General features: G+C 37.6%; 1 protein-coding gene across 5 annotated transcripts in view; it reads left to right on the top strand.

Annotated features, from left to right (window-relative positions):
- Positions 1–27861, top strand: part of PCCA (propionyl-CoA carboxylase subunit alpha) — a 394194-nt gene that overhangs the window by 286247 nt on the left and 80086 nt on the right. For all 5 annotated transcript variants that reach the window (XM_073894335.1, XM_073894336.1, XM_025874636.2 and 2 more), the window contains one exon: positions 17198–17296. In XM_073894335.1, coding sequence (XP_073750436.1) covers positions 17198–17296 — 99 coding nt within the window. The remainder of the gene's footprint in view (positions 1–17197; positions 17297–27861) is intronic.

Here is a 27861-nt window from a genome sequence, read left to right as displayed (position 1 = left end):
CCCCTATATTCATCTTGTTTTGTTTCTTAAATTCCACATATGAGTGAAATCATACGGTATTTGTCTTTCTCTAACTGACTTATTTCGCTTTGCATAATACCCTCTAGTTGTATCCATGTTGTTGCAAATAAAAATACTTTTACTTAAAAGTTACTTTATTAGTCTTACCAAAAGCTGTCCTGGAGAGTTTTGAATTAGAACTATATTGTCAGTGGTCAGCAATCTAAGATAAAAGCTACTTATCTGAATAACATGCATTAAGACTATATGAAAGCAAGTCATTTTGTTTTTGTCTGCTTTATGTCATGATATTTAACTTAAAAACTTAGTTTTGGTAGCTTTCCAGCTACCAAATAAATAAACGTATAAATAAAAGTTAGGTTTTCTATCTCAATGAATTTGATAATTTTTATTTTTAATACAGTGGATGTTTATCAGAGATCTGTCAATCCTCAACATCAAAGCACCGTGCTAAGCTCTTCATAACATACATGAAAGAATAGACACGAATCTGCCCTCAGGAGCTTCCGGTTTCGTTGGGAGGTTTTGAGATCAATACAGTACTGATCTGTAATATAAGACATAATTTGATAAAGTGCATAGGTTCAGAATGTTATAGGAATTCAAAGAAAGAAAGACTCCATCCAATAGAGCAGAGGACTAGAGGTGGTATAGGTGGGTTTGGGGGGTATGAGGCAGAAAGTCAGGAGCAAACTTGACTAAGTACCATATGGAGTAGGTAATGAAGAATGGATGGGAGAAGGCTCTTAGGCTGAGATGACTATTTCAAGTTTAAATAGTAGGAATAAAACTCATGGAAAAGAGCCTGTGCACATTTGTTGAATATAAGAGAAAGAGGGAAGAAAAATCAGAATGGTTGCTAGATTGATACCATTAATACAGAGGACCTTGAGGGCTATGTTGAAGAAAAGTTAAAATTTTATTTATTAAGTAACCAGAGGCCTAGGAAGATTTTGAGCTGAGAAAACTTGTAAGATAAAGCCACATCTTTAACTGCTCAGTGGAAGTAAATAGAATTGTATTGTTAACTGCTGATAGGGCTTTGGGAAGGTTTTCTGTTTGGATGGGTTGCTAATAGGAAAAGAGTTTGCCTTTGGCTTAGTAGTTGATAAGAGAATTTGGGCAGATAGACTAGAGAGAAGTCAGCAATAGTGGGAGGAGAAGGGGTCAAAAAAGCAAAACTTAGTAAGTGGAGTATCTTTTAGAATGACTCTGCTCTGTCAACGCCACTTGTGATATGGCTCCGTCTGTAAACCATCTCTGCCTGTGGCCACCTTGGCTTGATAATTAATTGACAGTAGGGACTAGAATTCTTTGGTACCAAGTATGACTGTCCAAATAGTTGGCCTGACCTGACAATCTATGTTTTAAAACTTTTTACTGTGGAACACCGGAAGTATACACAAAATTGACAGAAAAGTACAATGAGTACCATGTGCTGTTCTTGTTTTACCTATGGTCACCTTTTAAAAATTTCTGGAGTGTTTTAAAGGCACATACCTTTAAATACCACACATTCTATCAATTGATGATTTTATTGTTGTTATTTCTTTTTAGTTTTGGAGTACCAGATCTTTTTGCATCCCAAATTCCCACACCCTTGTGCACTCATCATCTAATACACTGTTCCTTTTTTTCTCCAAAGAGAAGCCTCTTTCTTTTGAAATTCACATTAGTGACAATCAGTTGACCTTTTTTATAGTTAAAGCACTATCACATTCTTTTTCTAATACATATTCTCTGAATTATTGTGAAATATATTTAAGGAAGATTTTATATATGTATGTTTATATATAATATATATATGAATGTTGGACACACACAAAAAACGTGGCAGACTTATTAGTTAGGTGGATAGTGGAAGGCAGGTTTCTTACTGTCAGAGAAGGGAGTGACAAATACAGAATGGAGAAAGGCTAGAATGTACTTAGCGGTGTTGGATGGTAATGAGAGGGATCAGTGTGAACTCATGGTTTTTGTAGGTAGATTCAGAAACAGATTTAGATGCACTTAGTACTTAATGTTCCAGTGGGCAACACCTCTATGGTTATGGGAGACATTGACCATGTACCTCATGGTGTGATGCTGAAGAAAGCACAGTATCACTGCTGTATTGTTCCTGGTAAAAATGTGTAATCATGAGGAAACATTCTTCTGAATTCAGGGATATTCTACGAAGTAACTGGTTTATACTCTTCAAAAATGTCAATGTCATGAAAGATAAGGCAGAATTAAGAAACTGGTCCAGATGGACAGAGACCAGTGAGACATGACAACTAAATGCAGGAGCCTACATTAGATCTGGGATGTGCCTTAAAGGGCATTTTTGGGGCAATTTCTGGATATTTGAATAGGGTTTGTGGATTTGGTGGTGATATTGGATCAGTATTAACGCACTGATTTTGCTGGTTGTACTGTACAGAGGGCATCTGTGTTCTTAGGATTGCAGCTGTACTGTTAAGGGGGCAATGGGACATCATAACTGGCAAAAAATATTAACTGGCAAAAATTATTAACAACTAGGGAATCTGAGCTTGATGTACTGTTGCTGCAATTTTTATGTACATTTTTTTTTAGAAGATTTATTTTAGAGAGCACGCAAGTAGCAGGAGGAACAGAGGGAAAGGGAGAGAGAGATTCTTCAGCAGACTCCTTGCTAAGCGTGGAACCCGACTTGGGGCTTGATCTCACAACCCTAAGATCATGACCAGAGCTAAAATCAAGAGTTGGCACTTAACCGACTGAGCCACCCAGGTACTCCAGTTTTTTTATGTACATTGAAAATTACTTCACACAAGAAGGAACAAAGTAAAAGGAAATACTTTCCCAGACAATTCATTGGAATGATAGAAACGGATTATACCGTTTTCCTGTTAGAAGCAATGAAAAAATACTGATGACTCCGTAAACCTTACCTCGTACTAGTAACAGTTATGCCAGTGGTTTATACAGCTGATAAGCCATCCTATTGACTCTTCCCAAGTGTGTTTTTTAAAAAAACTATGATCAACTTAATGGATAGATTTTTACTGGTGTTTTTCTTGAGATATAATTGGGACTTACAGAGTAAAAGGCTATTGTTACTTTATTCCCTGGGGGGATTTGGTGAGTAGTTCTTGGGCAGCAATTCCAGTATCTCACTTCTCACCATGACAAAAAAGTTTTACTGTTCATGCTTAGAAAACATCCTATTATTAGATCTGTAATTCATGAGAAGTTTTAAGAACATAAAATACAATTTTTTTTGACAGTAAATTTGCTACTACAGTTTTAAAAATCAAACATAAAACTATCAAAAATATATTATTACTGTTATAGTACAGAAAAGAGATAATAAATATCTCCGAACGTGTATTAGGAATGGTATCACCAATGGCCACAGAAGCTAAGAAGAGAGTGCAGAACTGGGGGTAATCCTTGGTAGGCAGGAACATAGAATATCAAATACATTTGTTGTTGGCCTGGAGAAATGAGCTGTTAGGGCAACTCGTGTGCCTACGGGTAGAGCTAGAGCACACGGTCACAGGTAGGTCAGGTGAAGGAGGTAGGATGAAGAAATGGCAGGTCGCAGTTGCGATGTACAGGATGTAGGAGGAAGAAGGACTTAGACATTATTGTGAAAGTAGTGCAGCCCACTTAGGTCTTGTGTGAGTGAACCAGCAGCTAAGATCCTGGGATTTCATTGTGGGGGGCATCTGTGGTAGCGAAAAGCAAAAGAGATACTAGTAGAAACCAGATAAAATTAAAAGGCTAAAGATGGAGGAGGTATTAATGGAAGAACAAGCAAAAGTAGACCTGTTGAAAAATAGATCCAGAATAACCATTATTGTGGGGGGAGGACATAGTATTACTATATTGAGCTTCCACCAACAGCTGGCATTTGCTGAGGGCTTGTTACATGCCTGGTACTCTTCTCAGTGCTTGACTTTGTTCCTCATAAACCCTCTGTGAGCCCAGATCTAACATGGGAGGACACGGAGACATGAACAGTTAGGCGACTTGTAAACCTGAGGTTCAAATACAGGCATACTGACTGTTGACCAAACTACAGAGAAAATGCCAGATTCCACCATGATTTAGTAGGAGAAATAAAGGCAGTTTCGCTTGCTCCTTGTGTTAAACTCATCTACCTACAGTTACTCATTAAGCTGTGATATAATTTACAGTATTATCTGCAGAGAATGACCTTATCACACCAATCCAAAAGAAACTACTACTATAATTAAAGTGTGGGCAAAATAATGTAGGATTAAAAAAAAAAAACACAAAACCATACAACTGAAATTACAGTTGTTACTGATCAATTAATGAGGCGATAATTAAAGAGAAACTAGTCAACCTGGCTGATTGTAGACCAGTACCTAAAATTTGTTTTTGTAATTCACATCCTCTGAGATATATTTAATTACATTTATAACATGCATATTTAATATAATCTTTTGTGACAGATTAACAGATCTTCATCTTTGTGTCTAATCCCTTTTGATGTTTTTGTCATTATTACATATCTGTTTGGGAGAGAAATAAAAGACTGTTTCCAAGGCGATAGTGGTAAAGAAGAAACTTAGAAAAATGGTTGTCTCCTTTTGTTTTCAGAAAACAAGCATCTCATTTCTCTCTGGAAGGCAGGGGAGCTATCATGACTGTATTTTGGAATAAGAAAAATATTTTAGTAAATAGTGGGGCAGGATAAAGAAAACCTACCCTTTCTGTGTCATCTTAAGATCTATACTAAGGTTGTCCTGTAGTTCACATTAGAATGTTAGGAGTCATTATAATTGCATAAAAATGTTTTGAGTTATTTTTTGTTGTGTTTTACCTGAGAAATTAATGTTGAAGCAAGCAACTTAGCAAAGTTATTGGATCTAAAGTTTAGGAACGTTATGTGTCTCTTATTGTCAACATCTTCAGAATATTTTTTAAAAAGCTTATTTGTGTTTCACATATCCAGCAGCAGTGTATGCAGAAGTCAGTGAACTATAATGATGGTAGGTGGTGGTAATATCCCCATGTATTTAACTGCATGCTCTACAGATTCCTTTGTTATTAGGGAGTGTTGGATATACCTCATCGATTTGATACACAATTGAATAATCATATTTTTGTTAGCCATAATTAAGAGATAAGAACCACAAAGAATCAATAAGCATCTTTATCTCTAGAATAGTCTTCTTTCAAGGTACAAATAAGCAATGAGTGTCTGCTATAGACAAGCATTGTACCTTAGTATTTAGATAACATGTGTTACTTTTGCTTTTGGCATGTGGATTTCAGTGAAATACTCTGAGAATTGCAAGATAATTGCTTCTGGTGCTTCCATAATTTATATGGTTCTTTAATTTCCTTATATGTGTAGGAGGAGGAGGAGAGGTTTGGGTTGGAGTATGTTTTTCTAGGATCCTTTCCAGCCTAATAGTCAAATCAGAAAACCACAGATCTTTTTCCATGTTTTGTGCAGACTGATAATTTTTAAGATATGCTGTGAAAGTCTAATGGGCAGATACTAGTTATTCCTTTCTGGAAATTAGTTACAGCTTGATCAACAAATCTTTTTTATCCTTCAAATTGTTTTCAGAAATAGAAGCAAAATATATGATCAAAGTCTTTTTTAAGTAGTGGAATGAACACCTTGATTTTTATCTTAGATCTAATTCTGCACAGTGCTAATCTTAACATTTGATGACAAAAAAGAATTTGTGTGTAACAAAAAAGAAGAATTGTATGGTGAATCAGAAACACTTTTTACAGGCTGTATCTTCCCAAATTTTTATTATTTTTGGAAAAGCTTTTTGGCAAATACTTTGTTTTGTAAGTTTTACATTCCTACTGTTGAAAAAACTCAGTTAGCAGGTGCCTACTGCAATAGAAGTTATAATATTTTAACTGTGTCATGAGGTACCTCTGAGGAAGTGCTTTTTTTGTTTTTTTAGTGGTAAAGGATGTAAGTAATCTCTCTCAAATGTCAAATTAATTTTGGGTGTGTACTTTCTTTTTCCCTTATGATTACGTAGATAGGAAAATTGAATGTTCCAAACAACTCATGGAAAATATTCCACATCAACATTATTTGTACCACAAATGCAGTTAAATGCTTTTAATGGAGTACAAAGTTACCAGTAGACTGTTAAATATGAGAAAGTGCTTTCTTGAAATAGGAAAGAAGTCATATTTTCGAAGTGGTATTTTAAATACCATAAACATTCTTATGAATAACCTAACTGAAGTCATCCTCTTTAGGTGGGGGAAACTGCAGAAAATCGTGTGTGTTAAGACAGATTGCGTGAATTCTATCCACCGTAGCCTTGCTCTGTTTCATTTGAACTTAAAATATCAATACTTTAATAGAATGTAATCTTTAAATGATTACAGAATGCTGACACATACGATGTTCTCATCCTGAAGATTGCAGTGTTACACATCTTTTTTGGAGTTTACACTTTCCAAAAAAGCAGGCAGGACCTTTATTTGGTCATTCTCACACTGTCATTTTTCCCCCTTTACCTCTGATTTTGTAAATGATCAGGTTCATGTTTACCAGAGACTATTCTGCCTATAGTGAGGAGAGCCAAGTGGAGGTACAGTAAAATACATGTGGAAGACTAGTCTATTGTGGTGGTCCAGGTGAGAGGGAGGAGCAGGTGTAGGTGGGGTGCTTGTGGTAAGGGCCGAGGGAAGCGGGCCTGTTGGAAAGCCTCTGCGGTCATCCACGCTCTTCCACGCCATCTCTCCACTTCCTCTCCACCCTTTCCACTGTGGCCTCTGTGTCTCTTGCTTTGTCATCAACAAACTGCCCTGTATTCTCAGACATTTTCTCTGAACGTTCTGCCACTTACTTGCCTTCACAGAAACCTGGTGGTGGTTTTTCTCCCGTTACACATGCACCTTAAGATGGGAAGTGAGACTTTTGTTTCCCCTAGTACCATTCTAGACATGTTCCCCTCCCTCTTGGAAAACCCTTGTTCTTTGAAGTTCACGTCACCTGGCTACATCACTATGTCCCCTCCCTCTGGCAGCCTCCACCTTCCCTCCCTTGCATTTGAAGCCTAGCAACCTCTGCCTCAATACAACCATTAGGCCTTATATTTTCTCTCCCATCCATGGATCCTTCCTGTTTTTCCATTCTTTATCCAGCTTAGCTACCCTGGCCTATAATTACAGTAATTTGCTTACAGATACCCTTAACTTCCTCAAGCCCGTTGTTCTTCCATCATTCCCAAACTTAGATGAACTCCGCCTTCCAGTTTCTTTATGCCTCCATCAGGCAAAGTACCTGAGCATTGCTGGGGAAAACCACCTACCGAAGGCAGATTCATGCCATTACATGTGCGTGGTGTCCCTCTGTGGCTGAGCATCCAACACTGGGTGGCAGTTTTGCTGGTTTTCTGATAAGCCCATCCCTCTCCCTTTTCTTCGTGATTATTCCTGACTCTGTATTCACACTTTTCACTCCCTTCCCCAGTCTCTATGGCTGCTGAGTACCCCGCTTCTGCCCACTCCCGGTAGTCAAGATCCAGTCACCATAATTTTCATTTTTGTTTCATCTGATTCATTCTTCCAGGCTGTAGCCGGACTCATCTTTAAAAAAGTGGATGATGGCACTGTCCAGTTGGAATCCTTTGGTGCTTCTTATCGTTCCCCCTCCCAGGTGCCATGCTAAGCTCTTTCTTGCCTCTGGGATTTTTTTTTTTTTTTTTTTTTTTACATTTGAGTCCCTCTGGGATATTCCCTCTGGATATTCCCACCTACCCACTGCTGCCAACTAATTTCTACTCATTCTTCAGATCTTAGCTTAAATATCACCTCCTCCCAAGAGGTCTTCTTTCCTGCTGAGAAGTAAAGAGGAATGAGAATTAAGAAGACAGTATACAATTGCTGAAGAAGATTTGTGACCTTTGAGAATATAGTTTTAGCAGCCAGGTTGTAGAAGGTTGTGGAAAAAGTTACATGGTAGGAAAATAGGCACAGAACACTTGTTCTAGAGCCTGTCAGAGAAAAGAAGGAAAGAAGCAGTTTGGTGGTTGGAGGGCATAGTGGGTCAGGTGCCCATCTGTGAAAATACGGGTGTTCTCTGCGTGCGTGAGGCAGAGGGGGATCGGCCGGTGGGTGAGATATCAGTAAAGGAGAGAAGGTTCAGGGATGCCAAAAAATAAGAAGACTTATGTCTCGTGGCTTCAGTTTTGGTAAAGAAAAGAGGAGGTCGTCTGCCAAAGAGTGTGGGTCAGAGTTAATATGATAATTAATGTAGATTTGGTGCACTTGAGTCCTAGGTCTATTTAAACTAAAGGCATGGGGGCGCCTGTGTGGCTCAGTTGGTGAAACAACTGCCTTCGGCTCAGGTCATGATCCCAGGGTCCTGGGATTGAGCCCCGCATCAGGCTCCCTGCTCGGCGGGAAGCCTGCTTCTCCCTCTCCCACTCCCCCTGCTTGTGTTCCTTCTCTCGCTGTGTCTCTCTCTGTCAAATAAATAAAATCTTAAAAAAAATAAAATAAAGCCACGGAATCTTTATGTGTCTAGGTTAGTGTTTCTAAACAGAGATGTTGTGTCTTTGGATTGTTTTTTAAATAACGTTTTAAAATAATTTAAAATATTTTAGTGTTTTCATAGTGCTTAGAACATTTCCACAATATTGTCTGCCTTGAAAGGTATGACATTTTATTTATGTCATTTGTCATTTTACTATTGGTCTATTTTTTTTTTTAATTCCCACACTGAATTTGAGTTTGTTAGCTTTTATTGCCTGTTAAAGGGAAGATCTTAAAAATTTCCTACCCTAAACAGAAGTGCTTGAGCAAAACAAAATCCCTTTCTAATATTGGAATTTGCCATGTCAGAAATTAACTAAGTGTATCTTAAATAAAAGTGCTTTGCAACCATAAAACCATAGAATTTTAGCCTTGAAGAGATCTTCAGCATTGCTCACTCAGGTCCCTCATTTTTAGATGAGGAAGAGTTGAAACAGAGGGATTGTCCAAAATACATTGTAAAATTGGGTGCTGGAGATGAAATCAATAAATCTATGACCAGAGAAATTGAAATGAGTATTGGTGTGTTAACCAAAACGAAGTTTTAGAAGGACAACTATTATGTATTGTGTACCTTTTAGTGGAAGGTATAATTGACTTCATGCTACCATGAGAGAGGAAAATAGGCCCTTACACATCTCCTCACTTTTATAGTTTTGAATATATGACATACATATACAGAATAAAACTTAAAAAGTATGAATAGATTTGCGGTAAAAGGCAAGCCTTCCTTCTATCCCTGTCCCTCAACCCCTTTGCTCCTCTATATATTTGTCTAGACATATTCTATACATTTAAAAAACCACACAGGTGGGACGCCTGGGTGGCTCAGTCGGTTAAGCGTCTGCCTTCGGCTCAGGTCATGATCCTGGGGTCCTGGGATTGAGTCCCGCATCGGGCTCCTTGCTCAGCAGGGAGCCTGCTTCTCCCTCTGCTTGTGCTCTCTCTCTCTCTATCTCTCTCTCTCTCTCTGACAAATGAATAAATAAAAAAATCTTTAAAAAAAACCACACAGGTTTTTTTTTCCCCCCTTAAGAAATGATAACATATTGTATATGCTATTCTGTAATTTCTTGGGCATGGTTTCATATCAATATATATAGAGACATGCCTCCTTTATAAATAAGGGGTGCTAAGTTCTCTTATATGCTACAAGATATGTTTATATGATATACTTTAAGGACATCTTGGCTGGGTATAAAATTGGGGGGAAACATTTTCCTTTTTAGTACTTAGACCACATTGCTCTGTGGTCTTACGTATCAGTTTTGCCCTTGAGAAATTAGGCTGACCTGAGGTTTTTCCTTGCTTGTGCCTGATTTCTTATTTTTGCCTAAATAGCCACATAAAATTGTCTTTATTCTTAAAGTTGCGTAAAGTTGCATAAACAACATCATTCTACAAATTCAAGGTTTTATTTATTTTCAAAAGTTTTACCTTAGATCTTTGAACTTGCATTTATTCTTTTTTCTTTATAAGCCTTTTTGAAAAAGTTTGTATATTCTTTGGATCCATTTCTCCCTCCTCCATATCTGTTGTCTTCTCTATAAATTTTTATATTGCTAGTCTTCTCTGTTTTGTTTTATATGATTTCTCCATGTCCTTGTCTTTCTTTGTAGTCTCATTGATTCTATTTTTGGTTGCTTCTTAAGGTGGCTTTTATCTTTATAATGTTATTTTTCTCTTCATTTTTTTTCTGAGTTCTACCAGCTTGATTTTCATTTCCTTCTGTTGTTGTATGATCTCTTCTTTGAACCTTTGTTTTTCTTCTTTGAGCTCATTTTTTAAAAGAGGAGTCATGTTTCCTATGGTTGTCTTTGAGACTTTGCAGAATTATTTATCTGAACTCTTCCTGTGTTTCTCCGAGTAGTTCTTCTTGTGTTATAATACTCTTAATTTACCTTATTCTCTTGATAAAAAATATGTTTTGCAAATTGTATGCGAAGATCCAGTATTGGTTATTTTCTGTTCATTATGTGCAGTAGGGTAGTTGGTTATGTATAAGCATGGGCAGCCCGTAGCTTTTCCTTGTTAGGCCTGTTACTCTAATACTCTCTCATCAAATCTGTTAGTTCCATTGTCCTAGATGTCACTTTCTATTAGTTTTTGGCATGGAAAAGATAGGGTGGTTCTTTATGTCAGGTTCTCAGTGCTGTAATAGTGAAATGCCACTTCCACTCTACATCTGCTGCTTCATCCCTCCTTGGCTGAAGAATTAGGTGTAAACAATATATATGGCATAGTAACAAGAATTCTTCAGTTCAGTCTGCTCTTATCTTTCTATGGTATTAAAATGTTCAAATTCCCTGCCCCTCCTACTGGCCTCTAGATTTCACTCATCTCATGAACGCATTAATAGAATCATTGCATCTGCTGGTCTGAATTGTTTCTTGGTGAAATCTGTTTACAGCTTGAGGCCTGAGAAGGCACTTGATGGTTTTCAGCATGTTCTTTTCCTTCATTTAAAATTTGCAGATATGCTTCATAGATTATGATTTGGAGCTCTGATAACATCCTTGCTTCAGTTATAAGTGACGTTGCAAAATTATACTTATTAATTCCCAGGTGTACAAGGAAATGTAGTTTCTGTGTGTCTGTCACATAATCTTCCTCACAAGCCCTCTACCTTTAGTAAGGAGTGAGAGGGAGGAAACACTTTAGTTTTGGTTTTCGTTTTTTAAGGTTTTTTTTTTTTTAAGATTTTATTTATTTGACAGAGCGAGAGAGCCACAAGCAAGGGGAACAGTAGAGGGAGAGGGAGAAGCAGACTCCCCACCGAGCAGGGAGCCCATGGTCCCAGGACCCTGGGATCATGACCTGAGCCGAAGGCAGATGCCTAACCATCTGGGCCACCCAGGTGCCCCAACACTTTGGTTTAAGCAGTGTCTTTCAGATACCATGGTGTTTCGGGTTTCTTTCCCTTACTCCAGCTACCACTGTGGTGTGGAGTTTGGATGCAGGTAAAAGAGGCCTTTAGGTACATGGTTGGACTCAACTACAGAGGTGGGCAGGAGAACTCAGACCCACACTGTCTTTACAAGGCTTTGCTGTAAGGGCCTGGACCCAAGACTGTCAGGTGATGATTCATCCTCTTTGTCATGGAAGAGGCCTCTGCCACCCGTAGGCCTGGTTACTATTTGCCTGTAGTCATGGAGTCCCCGGTACTATGTTGTCTTTATCCTGACCCAGACTCTGTCGTCTCACTAAGCTAGGTAAAAACGTCTGGATTCCTACCTAACATGATGTGCTTGGGTCATCTATCCAGCTTCTTCCTCCAGCGGTGCTTTTGATCATACACCATACTAGGAATGCCATGACACCAAGCCTATAGCCTCTCCTAGACTCTGTTCCAGAAGTAGACCTCCAGCTTAGATTTTAGGTGCCCTAAATCTGATACCTGTCAGAATGTTTTCATGCATCTCTCTCCATTTCTGCCCCCCTACCCATTCCCAGGGGTCCACGCAAAGGGAAACGGGGAGGTCTCTGATCTCTGATTTCTGATAGCTTCATCTTGCCTCTGTGTCTGTCCTTCATGTAATCAACAGGACTTGAAAATGACTTTCTCCCCCCGTGTTTCTGTCTAGAAGAAACTTTCCTTCTGTCTTTCTTCCCAATTAACATTCACATCCACTCATCCAATAGCAGAGGACGAAAGGAGAGAAATAAATTTATCGGTAAGGGAAGATAAAAGTAGTTCAAAAATACTATTTTCAGTTTTTGAAGAGGTAGACTTTTCCTCCTGTTTTTGTTTTTAGAGTCATTCTGTTTTATTAAAGATTTATTTATTTATTTATTTATTTATTTATTTATTTATTTATTTGAGAGAGAGCAAATGGGGGGGCAGAGGCAGAGAGAGAGAGAGGGAGAGAATCTCAAGCAGATTCCCCACTCAGTGCGGAGCCCGACATGGGGCTTGATCTTAAGACCCTGAGATCATGATCTGAGCCAAAATCAAGTCGGATGCTTAACTGACTGAACCACCCTGTTTTTGTTATTAAAAGTCAGATTTAGGGGCACCTGAGTGGCTCATTCATTAAACATCTGCATTCGGCTCAGGTCATGATCCCAGGGTCCTGGGATTGAGCTCCATGTCGGGCTCCCTGCTCCGCAGGAAGCCTGCTTCTCCCTCTCCCACTCCCTCTGCTTGTGTTCCCTCTTTCGCTGTGTCTGTCAAATAAATAAATAAAATCTTAAAAAAAAGTAAGATTTATTGAGGTATAATTAATAAAAAATTTACTCTTTAATTGTATAGTTTGAGTTTTGACAAATCTGTATAGTCATATAATCACCACCAAAATCAAGATTTAGAACATTTCCATCACCCCATAGAGTTCCCTCATGCCCTTTCCTAGTCAAGCATATCCTCATACCCATAGACCCTAGGAACTGCTGACCTGATTTCTGCCTTTTCCAGAATGTTCTATAGATGGAATCATACTCATGTTCTGTATATCCTTTTGCATCAGCCTTCTTTCACTTAGTATAATGCTTTTGAGATGCTTATTGCTCACTTTCTGTTGTGTGTATATACCATAATTGTCCATTATAATTGGTTCATTGGACTTTTGTTGTTTTTTCAGTTTGAGGTGAATGTGAATTTTATGTATGTATTCTGCTATCATAAACAAGCTTCTGTGAACATTCGTGAGCACTCTGTGAGTGAACATATCTCTTCACTTCTCTGGGGTTTTCTAAAGCAGGTCTACTATTCTGCATTCCTACCTGCTGTGTATAAAGGTTTCAGTTGCTCCACATGTTTGTCAGCTCTTAGTATTATCACTCCTTTTCATTTTAGCCATTCTAGTGGATGGGTAGTGCTATTTTGTTATTTTGTTTTTCTTAATGTGATGTGCTTGTCATCTATCTCTCTTCCTTGACGAAGTGTCTGGTCAAGTCTTTTGCCCATTTTTAAAGAAATTCAGTTGGTTTTCTTATTGACTTATAAAAGAGAATTGTTGGGTGCCTGGGTGGCTCAGTTGGTTAAGCGACTGCGTTCGGCTCAGGTCATGATCCTGGAGTCCCCGGATCGAGTCCCGCATCGGGCTCCCTGCTCGGCAGGGAGTCTGCTTCTCCCTCTGACCGTCTTCCCTGTCATGCTCTCTCTCTACCATTCTCTCTCTCTCAATAAATAAATAAAAATCTTAAAAAAAGAAAAAAGAGAGAGAATTGTTTATAGATTTTGGATTCAAGTCCTTTATCAGATACATGTTTTGCAAATATTTTCCCCCAACCTGTGGCTCAACTTTCCTTTTCTTAACAGGTCTTTCTAACAGAAATTTATAATTTTGATGAAGTCTAATTCATCTATTTTTTCTTGTAAGATTTGTATTTCTTATGTCCTAAGAAATCTCTGCCTGGACCAAGGTCATAAAGGTTTTCTCTTAGGTTTTCTTGCAGAAGTTTTTTAAGTTTTAGGCATTTAGTTTTCATTGTTTTGAGATCATTTTTTTTTTTAATATTGTGGGATAGAGGTCAGGATTTGTTTGTTAGAATATGGCTGTTTAATTGTTTTAGTGCTATTCACAATCTATGCTTTCCCCATTTAATGTCTTGGCACTTTTTTTTTTGAAAATCCATTAACCCTTTATATATGGGTCTCTGAACTCTCATTTTGTTCTGTTAATGACTATGTTCTCACACCAGTATCTTGATTAGTATAGCTTAATGGGATCTCTTACAGGCAAATGACATGAGTTCTCCAAATTTGTTACCTTTTCAAAATTATCTTTACTGTTCTATATTCTTTGTTTTTCTACTGTTCTATATTCTTTGTTTTCTATTTTAAAATCTGCTACCCGCCCGCCCCCCCCAAATAAAAGCCTTCTGGGATATTGATTGCAATTACATTGAATATATAGATCAGTTTGGGAGAGAACTTCTATCTTAATAATACTAAAACTCTTCTAATTCATGAACATGATGTGTGTGTGTTGTGTGTGTGTGTGTGTATATATATATATATATATATATATATATATATATATCCGTTTTTTAGGTCTTTAATTTCTCATAAAATATTGCTTCTGATTTTTTACAAAAGTGAAACCCCTCCCTTCTGTTTTCATTTGTTACTTATTTTTTAACAGCTTTATTGAGATATAATTCACATACCCATATTATTTATTCATTTAAATTGTACAATTCAGTGGCTTGTAGTATATTCCCAGAGCTGTGCAACTATCACCGCAGTCACTTTTAGAACATTTTCATCATGCCAGTAAGAAAGGCCATACCCCACAGCGGTCACCCTTCAATCCTTCCATCCATCTCCACACCCCCAGCCCAAGGCAACCTCTAATCTGTTTTCTCTCTGTATGGAATTTTTTCTTCTGAACATTTCATTACAAACAGAACTATGCAGTGTGTGGTCCTCTGTGATGGGCTTTTTAGTTAGCATGTTTTCAAGCTTCATCCATGTAAGTAGCATGTATCAGCATTTCATTCCTTTTTATTACCAACTGATAATCTGTTATATGGGTATATCACATTTTGTTTCAGCATTCATAAAAATAGTTTTCTTTAGGCTGTGGTAAATTGGTTTCTCCTCTACAGGATTTGAGTAAATTCATTTTTTTTCCCTCAGTTCCCCCTCATAAGTCCTAACGATGACAATTACAGGTTCATTCTGTCACCCCTGTTGATTTAAAATTAATATCAAATACAAATTTTAAGTGCTTATCATTAAAAATCTTTCCTTACAGACTTTAACTCTCTTTTTAAAAAGATAAAACTTTTATAATTGAGCATTGACCTTTTTTAACCTTTTAAATTTAGAAGCCACGTCAAAGCAAATCTTTTTCTCAGTTTTAAAGGGTATTTTTAGCACTTAATATTTGTAAAACTCTTATCTATTGGGAGCTTCTTTTGGAAATCTTTCATTACATAAGGAGATAATTTGGGGAGAAATCTTTCATTACATAAGGAGATACTTAATTTGCTAAATAGATAATTTTAAAATGTATTATTGATGCTTCACAGATCTTTGTCATCTAGTGTTTTAGTAGTAAATAATTTATGGAATGGTATGATTATCTGACCTTATTTTTAAAACTCATTTAAGGATGGTGGAACCATCAGGAACAGAAGGGAGACAATATTTAGGACCTACCGTGACAGGAATATTGGTAGAAGTAGAAACTTTTATATGTTAACCTCTTTAATCTTACCCCACCCTTTCAGATAGATATTTTTATTATATTTTAGTTTGGCCACTAAGGTTCAGAGAAGTTAAATGGTCCAGTTTAGTAAGCAGCTCTAACTGAGTAAGACAGCAATGTCAGGTGAGGCCCAAGGCATTGTTCTTTCTTCCTACTTACTGAACTGTGCCCTGTGGACACAGAGGCTACTGAACCTGGAAGCACAAGCAAGTGCATCATGTCTGTCCCACTGATATTTCATTACATAGCGAGGAGCATATCTTAGTTTCTAGACTGTATGACCACACCATTATGGAAATATATATACATAAAGTCTATATAGATACAGATGGACACACTTTTCTAAATGGTAACATCTATGTTTCTTTTATTTTAGTAAGTATTGTTTAAGAGAATTAAGAGGGTGGGGCGCCTGGGTGGCTCAGTCGTTAAGTGGCTGCCTTCAGCTCAGGTCATGATCCCAGGGTCCTGGGATAGAGCCCTGCATCGGGCTCTCTGCTCGGCGGGAAGCCTGCTTCTCCCTCTCCCCCTCCCCCTGCTTGTGTTCCTGCTCTTGCTCTCTCTCTCTCTCTCTCTCTCTGTGTCAAATAAACAAATAAAAAAAATCTTAAAAAAAAAAAGAGTAAAGGAATCGCTAGGGATCATGTGTCTTGATTCTGCTACCGGTTTATTTTGAACCTTGAACAAACTCAAATATCCCTTTGTTAGGTTGTTTACTGTAGAGTTAAAATAATACTGTTATTTTTTTTCTTAGTTCTCATATATGAGTTGGGGAGGCAGTAAGTGAAAAGGAAGCAATAACTAGCAATACTTTTTATTTTAATTTAGCTTTGCTTTTTTCCTTTCAGTTTTATATTATTTATTTGTAAATTAGACTTTTTCTCTTAAAAGTATCTGTTTTAGAAGGTTATGGGATTTTTTTTTTGCATCTTCATAAATGATGACTTGATGAAATTAGTCATTTATGATCGACAAAAATATGACAGAACTTTTGCAAAGTTCAAATGGACTTTTAATATTCAGCACCAAAGAATTTTGCCTAATTAAAGCTTCTGTTTAATTAAGATAACAGTGCATAGTCCTTCATTAAAATTAACAAAGAAAAAGTTCTTTCTTGGTCCTTGGAGAGGATATTATATGCAAGCCCTGATGTGTGGGTTGCAAAATGTCACTGGAATTTATATGCATTACTTGTCTAATTGCAGTAAATGTAGCATGTCCAGATAGGTTTAGAGTTAGAAGGCTGTTTGTTACTTACTGGAAATCACTTGAAACCTCAGTACCCAGAGGCAGCTGTGCCCAGGTCCTTCACCTCTCCCCAGAGATGGCTAAGAAGACTCTTGTTGGACCCTGTCTTTCATGGCAGGAGCAGTAAACATGACAGGTTGTTTGGGAGCCATCTGTTTAAAATGGCTGCTGCTTTGTATGCAGCGATGAACTTGAGATCAGTTTTCTGTCTTTCTTCATGGTAATAGTCTTATTTGGTGTCACAACAGGTGGAAGTTGATGGGTCGAAACTAAATGTGACCAGCACGTGGAACCTGGCTTCACCCTTACTGGCTGTCAACGTTGATGGCACTCAGAGGACGATACAGGTAAATGTTCTGATGATTTACTTCGAGGGGCCCTGCAAGTCCCGAATCCTTACCAGCGCCTGCCTGGTTAATACCGGCAGGTGGAGTAGGGAGAAGCTGCGGTCTGTTCATCTCCTACATTTATGGTTGAAAACATTTTTCCTTACTTTGGAGGATCTTGAGGCAAGTCTTAATCTGAGGAATCAATATTTTCTTTTTTTCCAGGCAATCCAGGAAGGCTAGTGTATTATTACTTACTGTACTTTGTCGTAAATGAAGCATCCTGTGTGCTTTTCTAAAAATCTTAGAAGATAGCAGTTTTTGTTGCCATTGTGGGTTTTTAGTCCTAAAATATGACTTTGTTACCTTTTCTGTGTGATCGAGATTGTGTAGCATCAGTCAGCAGAAATGTGAGCTGTATCCAGCTTGACTTTGCCAGAACACATTGATGCCTTTTAAAAATTGAGTAATCTTAATTTATTAACCTTTATTTTCCCTCCAAAGGAAGATTTCTTGCATTGAGGAAATGACTTAAAATCCAGAGTCGATTGGATGTTCTTTGTCATCAGTGACTTCCATTTTAAAGTAGACAGCTATGAAAAGAGATTCTTCCAAAGTTCCTTCAGCTCACCTCATAGTTGAAGTTTAGGGTTCCAGGGAAAACAAAACAAAACAAGAACACCGTGTAACATGTGGTGATCACATGCAAATAAAAATTATAACCACCCCCCCCATAGTATTAAATGCTCATTCTTTCTGTTGTTGTTTTGTTTTACGAAATATTTTTATGTTGCCTTAACTTGATTTTGCCCAGGAAACTGATTTTTAAAACCTTAGAGAAATCAAGAGAATCACAGATAAAAACTTCTGTGTATACCAGATTCACATATACCTCTATTAGAGGTATTCCAGAAACCTCCAGTAAATATTTGATGACTAAACTAATTTCTAAGCCAGGCTCAATTGATATATTATCTTTATGGTTCTAAGAAATATCGAATTCTCAGGAACAAGCTGTATATTTTGACTTTGGTTTTGTAACTTGCCCCAGTGTATTTTTTTTTCCTCTCGTATTTTCTTTCATATTCTAATTATGAGGTAGAATACTTTGAGACCATTGGAAAAAATATCACTGCATAATTTCACATTATTTAGATCCATTTATTGTGTCTTCAAAAAACATGGGTTTGTTATACTAGCTTATGTTCAGTCGAATGTGCTCTGCACTGAACATGCTGTGGCCAGGCATGCATGTTCTGGTCAGGGGACACAGTATGATCTCCTAATAGTGAGTAGAGAGATAGAAAGAAAGTCCTACTATCCAAATTGGTGTATCATGATATTTTCAGTTTCCTTCTCAGTGACTGCAGATGGGTAACTTAATGGCACTTTTATATGGAGAGTTACTAGCTACGTTAATACTGGATATGTATTTAGAATAGTTCCCAGAAATATTTTCCCTATCATAGGGATACTGTTCAGTAAGTCCATTTTCATTCTTTGTAAGTTCTTTGCTTTGAAAAATAGGCATTAATCTGAAATCAGGGACCCCCTCAAGGCAGACAACCCCCCTCCCCGACTCTTTGGAGGAGGTCATTGCTTCCAGGTAAGTACTATTTGATTGGAAGGAAATAAACTCAGAGAAGGTATAAATGGTATACTGGATAAAAACCAAACAAACTCATTTACCTTAAAAAAAAAAAAAGGTGAGGAAACTTTTCTAAGGAAAGTTTTTCCTTACCAGAATAGATGAATTTTAGTCACTTGCTATGGACATTAGCATTTATTCATTTGTTATGAATATTAGTTGACTTTTTTAATCTCCAAAATAAAATGTGGTCTCCATGAAATTAATAACATAGAATAAATAATACACAGTACTTACTGTGTATCAGGGACAGTTCTGAGCACAGTGCATATATATGTTCATTTCATCTTCACGGCAACTGTATGAAGTAGGTACTATTATTTGCACTTTCGTAAATCAGGCCCCTGAGGCTCAGAGAAAATAAGTGACTTGCTCAATGTCACGTGGCTGATAGCAGGTAGAGCCAGGACTTAAATCCAAGCAGGCTTGCTGTGGGACCTATGCTGTTAAGTGTCTCGCTCTGCTGAGGCAATCTAAGCAACTGTTCTGTGATTACAAAGCTAGGAGGAAGCCGAGCAGACATTTGAACCCTGGCACGGTGACCCCAGAGTGTGTGCTTCTAATTACTGTGCTATACAGTACTTTTTTATTTTCTCCATCAGAGTTCTTCAAATAATAATATACCTTTCATTCATGCTTTAAACCAGTTGATGCTCAAACTTTGGTGCGCTTCAGAATTACCCAGAAGGCTTGTTAAAACTCAGATGGCTGGATCCACCTCCAGAGTTTACTCCAGTTTAGTTGGTCTGGGCTAGGTGTGCATTTCCCTAAGTTCCCAGGTATTGCTGATGCTGCTAGTCCAGGGGAAGCAGTCTGAGAACCACTGCTTTAAACCTTTGCAATCAGAGAATAAGCTGGGTGTGAAGAGCAAAAGTGAAGTAAGTAGGAACCAAGTCATTTGAAGCCTTGCTAATTACATAGTGTGGCCTCTGCTTTATCCCTGGCCAGTGGGATCCGTGGACTAGTGTTCACGAGGGAGGTGATGGTGTGGAGAGGATTGGGGTTTAGGAAGAGCTTGGCTCGAGTTGCATTGTGGAGAGGGGATGGACGGAAAGGGAGATTGGGTGCCCAGGGAGGAGTTAGGTCGTGTTCCAGAGACAGGCGGGAAGTCATCTTCTCTCAGCATGCTTCCCGTCAGGGCGAGAGCATCAGGTGGTGACAGGATTTGGAAAGACAGGAGAATGAATGGTGGCTTCACACTGCTCTTTGTGGATTTCTCGTCCACCTGATGTAAGCCTGGGCAGATCTTCAGGCTTTGTGCCCAGCACCCTTCTCTCTCTGCTGACTTCCTGGGCTGAGTTGCCCAAGGCTTTGAGCTCAATACCTTCAAACGAATAGCTGTGAAAATTCTGTGTGTTTCAAAGAAGAACTATGGAGTGGATATGACCACAAGTGTTTTTCAAGTGATTTTACAGTAATAATGGCTGGGTTTTTCCCCCTGGATTTTTGTGCCGACTTTTAAACTTTTTATTATTAAATATTTTATATACACAAATCTGTAATAATTATATAAAAGCTAGAGAATACAACAAAACCCCAATTATTTACCATCTAGATTAAAAAAGGAAACATTACCAAAACTACTGCCTTTCCTCTGTGCTCTGCTTCAATTAAATCCTTCCTCCTGCCCCCTAGAGATAACTACCATCCCAATTTTTAAATTGCATTTTTAAATGCATTTTATTTTATATTATTTTGTTTTATTTTATTTATTTTATTTTATTTTTAAGATTTTATTTATTTATTTGACAGAGACACGGCGAGAGAGGGAACACAAGTGGGGGGTGGGGGGGAGTGGGAGAGGGAGAAGCAGGCTTCCTGCCGAGCAGGGAGCCCGATGCGGGGCTCGATCCCAGGACCCTGGGATCATGACCTGAGCCGAGGGCAGATGCTTAAGGACTGAGCCACCCAGGTGCCCCTAAATGCATTTTAAATGCATCCCTCCCTTCCTCTTCTTTAGGAATGCTATATATCCGGTAGGTTGTTTAGCTTTTGATGTCTTTGAGCTTACATCATTGGCCCCATACTCTCTGTGCTTCTGTGAGTTGCTTTTTCCTCCAGTATTATGTTTGTGATATTGGTCATCTGGATGCATGTAGCTTTATTTATTTCCATGCTATATGTTATTAAGTCATATTAATATACCATGATTCATTCTTTCTCTCCTGGGTAGATATTTATGTTTTCAGAACAAACACTGCTTCTGTGAATGTTTCTCTGTATGTTTCTTACTGAAATCAGAGTTTCTTCAAGGAATATACTAATAGAACAGCTGGTTGCAGGGACTATGTATTCTTAATCCTACACAGTAATGCTGAATGGTTTTTCTTTTCTTTTCTTTTTTTAAAAGGTTTTATTTATTTGACAGAGAGAGAGAGAGAGACACAGTGAGAGAGGGAACACAAGCAGGGGGAGTGGGAGAGGGAGAAGCAGGCTTCCCGCCGAGCAGGGAGCCCGATGCGGGGCTCCATCCCAGGACCCTGGGATCATGACCTGAGCCGAAGGCAGACGCTTAACGACTGAGCCACCCAGGCGCCTCTGAATGGTTTCCTATGTGGCTGTACCAATGTAGATGTCTACCAACAGTGCTGTGCTGTCACGAATATGAATAATAAGAAAACCTTATTGTGTACTTACTGTGTCAGGCACTGACTCTTCTATATGCTTCATCTGTATCAAAGTATTTAATCCTCACACCAATCCAATGTACTAGTGTTATCCTCCATTTTGCAGTTGGGGAAACTGAGGCCTTAAAAATACTAAATTGCGTGCCCAAGGCATTCTGCTAATAAATGGAAGGGCCAGGATTTGGACCCAGGAATCTGTGCCTTTAACAATTAGGCTTCACATTGTAGGGAACTCTTGGTATCCAAACTACTTAAGACTACTTAAGTCCTGATTGGTGGGTTTAGATGGTATCTTTTTGTGGTTTAATATATATTGGTTAGTAATGACAATGAACATTTAAAAAATATATTTATTGACACTCCTGTTTTCTCTTCTGCAAACTGCCTGTTCACGGCTTTTGCCCCCCCCCTTTTTTATGGAGTGTTTATCTTTTTCTTATTCATAAAAGTTCATATTTTGTGTATCTCGATCCTCTGTTAGTGGCTCATTTAGTAATTCCATGTTTAATTTTTTAGGAACCACTATACTGTTTTCCACAGTAGCTGCACTATTTTACGTTCCTACCAGCAGTGCACAAGGATTCTGATTTCTGCACATATTCACCAATGGTTGTTATTTTCTGGTGGTTTTGTTGTTCTTTTATAACAGTTATCCTAATGGGTGTGAATTGGTACCTCATTGTAGAACAAGATTCATGTAGATAGTTACTGAGAAAACATTCTGAGTACTTCCTAATAATTGACCTTCCTTTATCTTTTTTTACCATGTAACCACTTTACTGCACAAGTGGAACTTTTTCAGTGCAAGTAGAAGGAACTTTTTTTTTTAAAGAATTATTTATTTATTGGAGAGAGAGGTAGCTAGTCTAGCTTCTTACTTATGGATATGTGAGTACTTGCCACCTATTTAGTTTTATTACTGAATCCCTGTGACTACATGAAAAGTAGCAATTAGCATCTTTATCTAGTTTAGATGATAAAATAGTTGTGGAGGAAGCATACCTTTGCTTTAGGAATTAGCTCCTTTTTCGTCCAGTCAAATTCAGTCGTATCACATTATCTATTTATTTTCCGGGTTTTCATTGGTAAACCTCATGAGCTTAATATTATCCATTAATTTCTTTAAAAATAAATTGTAATTTGGCATGTACCATCATTTGGGTAATGAATTTCCTAGGTTACTAACTTCCTTTAATTGATCAAAATTTTCAGTTTTGATTTGACCTTCAGTTACCACAGCCATGCTGAATTCCTGGCACATGTAAAGGCTCAGTAATCGGACAAATGGATGAATGGATGAAGACATGGATAGTCATCTTGCATTTTGTAATTTCAGAAATAAATCTGCCTTGGCACACCTGGATAGCTCAGGCGGCTGAGCGTCCGACTCTTGGTTTCAGCTCAGGTCATGACTCAGGGTTGTGGGATCGAGCCCCATGTTAGGCTCCGCTGAGTGTGGGGTCTGCTTCTGCTTCTCCACCTCACACCCCCCGCTCATGTGCTCGCTCTCGCTGTCTCTCTCTCAAATAAATGAATAAAATCTTCAAAAACAAAACAAATCTGTCTTATCTGTACTTTTAAGAGTTAGATTTTATTTCTCTAAGACTTCATCGAATTAGACTGTGTTCATATGACAGCCTTCTTAGCTGTTTTATCAATTGTCTTTAATTCCCAACCTTCTGATATTCGCAGAGTCTATGCTCTATGAGATAACATGGCAGCTTGATCTCTGTGGATACAGAATCACCATAGTTTTTGTTAGAGCAAAGATCAACTCCCAAAAGTATCGTGCTTACCAAACACACTTCTTTCCAATCAACTAAATATCTCTTATTTCCCTAAGCTGTTTAAGGCCAGTAGTACCACCTATGGATGGGTATAGAAAAAGGTTCACTTCAGATTCTTCCTGATTTCCTTTCTCTCAGAGGTTTGTGCACCCATTTCTTGAGCACTGTCTTACCCAGCATCACTAATTACTCATTTTTCAGCTAAGGCAACTGTGCAACCTCTACTTCTACTTACCCAGATGGCTGCTTTGTCTTTTTCTCTTCTGAGGTCTAGAAAGTCATATTCATGGACAAAGATTCTAATCACTGTTAATAACTTTAAGTATAGAGCTAGTGATGCGTGTATCTGAAAGGAGGAGGTCCCTGTATTTTTGAAATGAAGTAATTTATACTAAAGAATGAGGACATAAACATCAAAAACTCTTGAAGATACTTCTAGGTCCTCTAGAATTTTTAGAAGTTTTTAATCTGTTTCTTCACCTAATAATTAAACCAAGGTTTCCTCAAATATCATCATTCAAGGAAAATAAAATGAGAGTATTTCATATTTCTTTTTTTTTCCTGTTGAGTATATACCAGTGTTTTCCTACTATTTCCATTGCAAATGGAGAGTCCATCAGTAATGATGTTTATAAAATAGGTCTTAGTGGTATAATCTGAGAACCTGCAATCATTTCTCATTTCTGTTGTGGGAAAACATAGTCTCATTTTCAGATTACCAATTTAAAAAGTTACAGAATGGAGCAGCATTGTCCAATAGAAATCTAATGAGCCATATGTATGCAATTTTAAGTTTCTTAGTAGCCATGTTGAGAGTAAAAACAAGTGAGATTAATTTCACTAATCCATTTTGTTTAACTCAATATGTTCAAAATGTTAGCATTTCAAGATGAAATAATATAAAAAATTAATGTGATATCAGAAACAACACATACGCCTGACATGTGTATGAGAATATATCAATAACAGCTTAAGCAACAGAACGATGAATGTGAAATGCAGTCATACAAGAACAATGAAATTGTGCGTAAAGAAAAGTATATTCCACAGTTTCTATATCTAAATTACTTAAATAAAATGGAAAATTTAGTTTCTCAATTGTACTAGTCACATTCCAAGTCCTCAGTAGACATATGTGGCTAGTGTTTAGCTCACAAACGAAACCTTTCGTAAATAAGAGAATGCTCATAGAAGAAAAACATACTGGTTTTGTCGTGCTCTCCTGTGTGTCAACCACAGTTTTGGTGTTTATCATTTAAAGTTACAAGTAGATGAACTAAATTCATTTTTAAACAGAGGGTGAATTTATCCTCTAGTTGACAAACTTTTCACATTTTATTTTAGAAGTTTAACAAAACTGGGCGCCTGGGTGGCTCAGTCATTAAGCATCTGCCTTTGGCTCAGGTCATGATCCCAGGGTCCTGGGATTGAGCCCCGCATCGGGCTCCCTGCTCAGCGGGAAGCCTGCTTCTCCCTCTCCCACTCCCCCTGCTTGTGTTCCCTTTCTCGCTGTGTCTCTCTCTGTCAAATAAATAAAATCTTTTAAAAAAAGAAAAGTTTAACAAAACTTAGGACTACTTTTAATGTGCGGAATGATTTCCTGCCTATAGCATATAATTAAGTGTTGGAACAAAAGATTTCCTGTGTTCTGTACATGTAGAGCTCACTGTATTGTCTTCATACACCCTTGTACCTTTGTAGCTTGGAACATGCTGGTCAAATAGAATTTTTTTTTTTTTAAATTTCTGTGACTATATTCCTGTGAAACATTCTTTTTAACCTTGAAAGAGGCCCTTCAGTTTTACTTTGAACAACTCAAATAGTCTTCCATTTCTTACAGTGTAATTTGTCCGCTGGGATTTAATGTGTTGTTTCTTGCTAGCATTTTACGTACCAGATTTTCATTTTGCATCGTCACGTTGTTTGAACATTTGCAAGCAGAGCTGCCGACTAACTGCTATTGGCCTTTTTCTTTGTGTGGCATGATTTCTTCTATCCACCTGCTCACAGCAGGTTGTCTACAGGCCTGAAGAGTAGCTAAATACTTTTGAAAATATCTTGAGATCCTGCTAAGGCCTAACAATCTCTGCATTTGTGTGATGTGAAGCTCTTCATGATTTACCTTTGAAGGCTTTTTTTCTTTTTATTTCTCATATTCTTGCTTAAATATTTTCCAAGAGAAGATAAATTTATGATAAATAACAGTACAAGGCTGACCGCAGTGCTAGTGCGTTCTACATTGAATAGGTTATTGATACTCAGCTAAGTGGAACTAATTTTCTATGTTAAAGCAAACACATTTGGAGTAGTGTCACATGAATGTCATGTTATTTACTACAGAATGCCAGATTAAATGGATTATTTGTGAACTGATTGCAGTGTTAAATAGATTACATAACATGATAACTTAAAATGCTCAGTGGGCTTGTGTAATATAGAATATTATATATAAGTATGTGAATATGATACAAGAGCTGTAATTGTGTTTGCAGATCGAATAACTGATATGTTCGCAAATGCTTGTCTACACAGAGTTTGAATAGATTTTAAATTTTAAACTTTTCTTTTTTTGAAGAAAATGAATTGATTCTCATACCTCTTGAGTAAGGGAAGTTAAAAGGAAGCTACTTTCTTTTTTAGTTTTTTAGATGAAAGTTACTCTCACAATCTCTGAGAACAAACTTTTGTTATAATCCTAATAAACATATATAGATGTTAAAGTAAATATTTTAATAATATTTTAATTAAATGAAGTGGCTTATGTGTTTGCTTATACTTTGGCAGTACCAAAAAAAACAAAAAAACAAAACAAAAAATGTGGATTTGGAAGTGATCGTCTTCTGTTTTTAGTCCCAAAATAAATGTTTTCCATGTTTTTCAGCTGTGTCTCCCCTTCCCCTTAGAAGTAATTAGCTGTTATTTGGTACTATGTGCATGTGATTACTCTAGAGTTATCAAATGTAATATGAAGCCATCTATTTAGGACGTATAGGATATATAAATATATAACTTCGTAAGTGGAGGTTGGTATTTTTTTCCAAAGAAGTAGGAAGTGAGAGAGTAATTATTAACCATCTCCTTTTCACATTCCTGAAAACATCAATTACAGTTACACATCTAAGAAACAAGCCCACCAGGAGAACAGAAATAACTCCTTTCACTATGATTCGAAAATTTTAATCACAATTTAACAGCTGGGATGTATTTACAACTGTAATTTAAAATATTAATTTTGACACCTCTACCTGCTTTTGTAATGGAGTCCCAGAAGCTTAGCAGTCTTCTCGTCTCGAGCGGCATTGGTTTTATGATTTGGAGTTGCCTTTAAAAATTTACTATAATGGGAAAATGTCATTCTGTGTCTCCCCCCTGCTTCTCCCCCCATGTATTTTTTTCTCCTCTACTATCTGTTTACTAGAAGATGATATTTTAGTAGCTGCCAGAAGGAGAGAATTTTGAATAGTATCAACACCGATTATGGTAAATGTGGAAAAGAACGCAGGCAGCTGCAGTGGAGAGTGGTAAGACAGATCCCGTAGTAATGGCCTTTGCCACATGTTGTCGTGCTGCAAATCAGTGAGGGGAGAAAGAAAACAATTACTATTTCTTCCTCTTACTGCTCAGTGAGATTACTTTTAAAGGTGAAATTGCCTCTGATTTCATTATACCAGAAAGATATTTTTTGAGCATTTATTATTTTGTGGATGTTTTGCTTTTGTTGAGTGACCAGCCTTTGCTAATTTTGTATGAATTTGATTCTCACAAATCTTGAAGTCGTTTCAATAATCAAAGTCTTACTTCTTGAATATGCTTTTCTTTAAAGGAAAAAACGGTGTAGATTTTGTAAATGTTGGAGCAGAGTATCAAAATAAGAACAGAAAGAAGTTTTTTAACTAGCTCTGAAGTGCCACTTATAATAGGAAAAGGGGCGGGGCGCCGGGGTGGCTCAGTCGTTAAGCGTCTGCCTTCGGCTCAGGTCATGATCCCAGGGTCCTGGGATCGAGCCCCGCATCGGGCTCCCTGCTCCACGGGAAGCCTGCTTCTCCCTCTCCTACTCCCCCTGCTTGTGTTCCCTCTCTCGCTGTGTCTCTCTCTCTCTGTCAAATAAATAAAATCTTTTAAAAAAAAAATAGGGAAAGGGGTAAAAAAACACTTGGAGAAAATATTTGAGTAAGGATGGGATATGGTTTGTGAAAATAAAAGTCTTAATTTTTAACTTATTTTACTTTCTGTTATTAGCTTATCAGATGGTCAGTTCATATTTGTTTTGGCATGTCTCAGACTCTTTGTAAGCTCTGATACTTTGTTCTTTGTGAATTCTAAAAACCTAATTGTCTTAATCATAAACTGTGGGAAAATTGTATATTCCTGGTTTTTGTATCGAGGTAAATTCCAGTTTGAATGAAATTTTATTTCCCTCTTTTTTCTTGTATCAGTCCTTATTGCTGAGCTATATGTCAGGTTTGGGCAGTTCTCTTTCTCTCTCTCTCTCTCTCTCTCTCTCTCTCTCTCTCTCTCTCTCTC

Source organism: Callorhinus ursinus, unplaced genomic scaffold, assembly GCF_003265705.2.
Source record: "Callorhinus ursinus isolate GAN/ISIS: 27379988/994484 unplaced genomic scaffold, GSC_fseal_2.0 scaffold7, whole genome shotgun sequence".
Classification (NCBI taxonomy): domain Eukaryota; kingdom Metazoa; phylum Chordata; class Mammalia; order Carnivora; family Otariidae; genus Callorhinus; species Callorhinus ursinus.
This window is presented reverse-complemented; position numbering and strand designations above follow the sequence as displayed.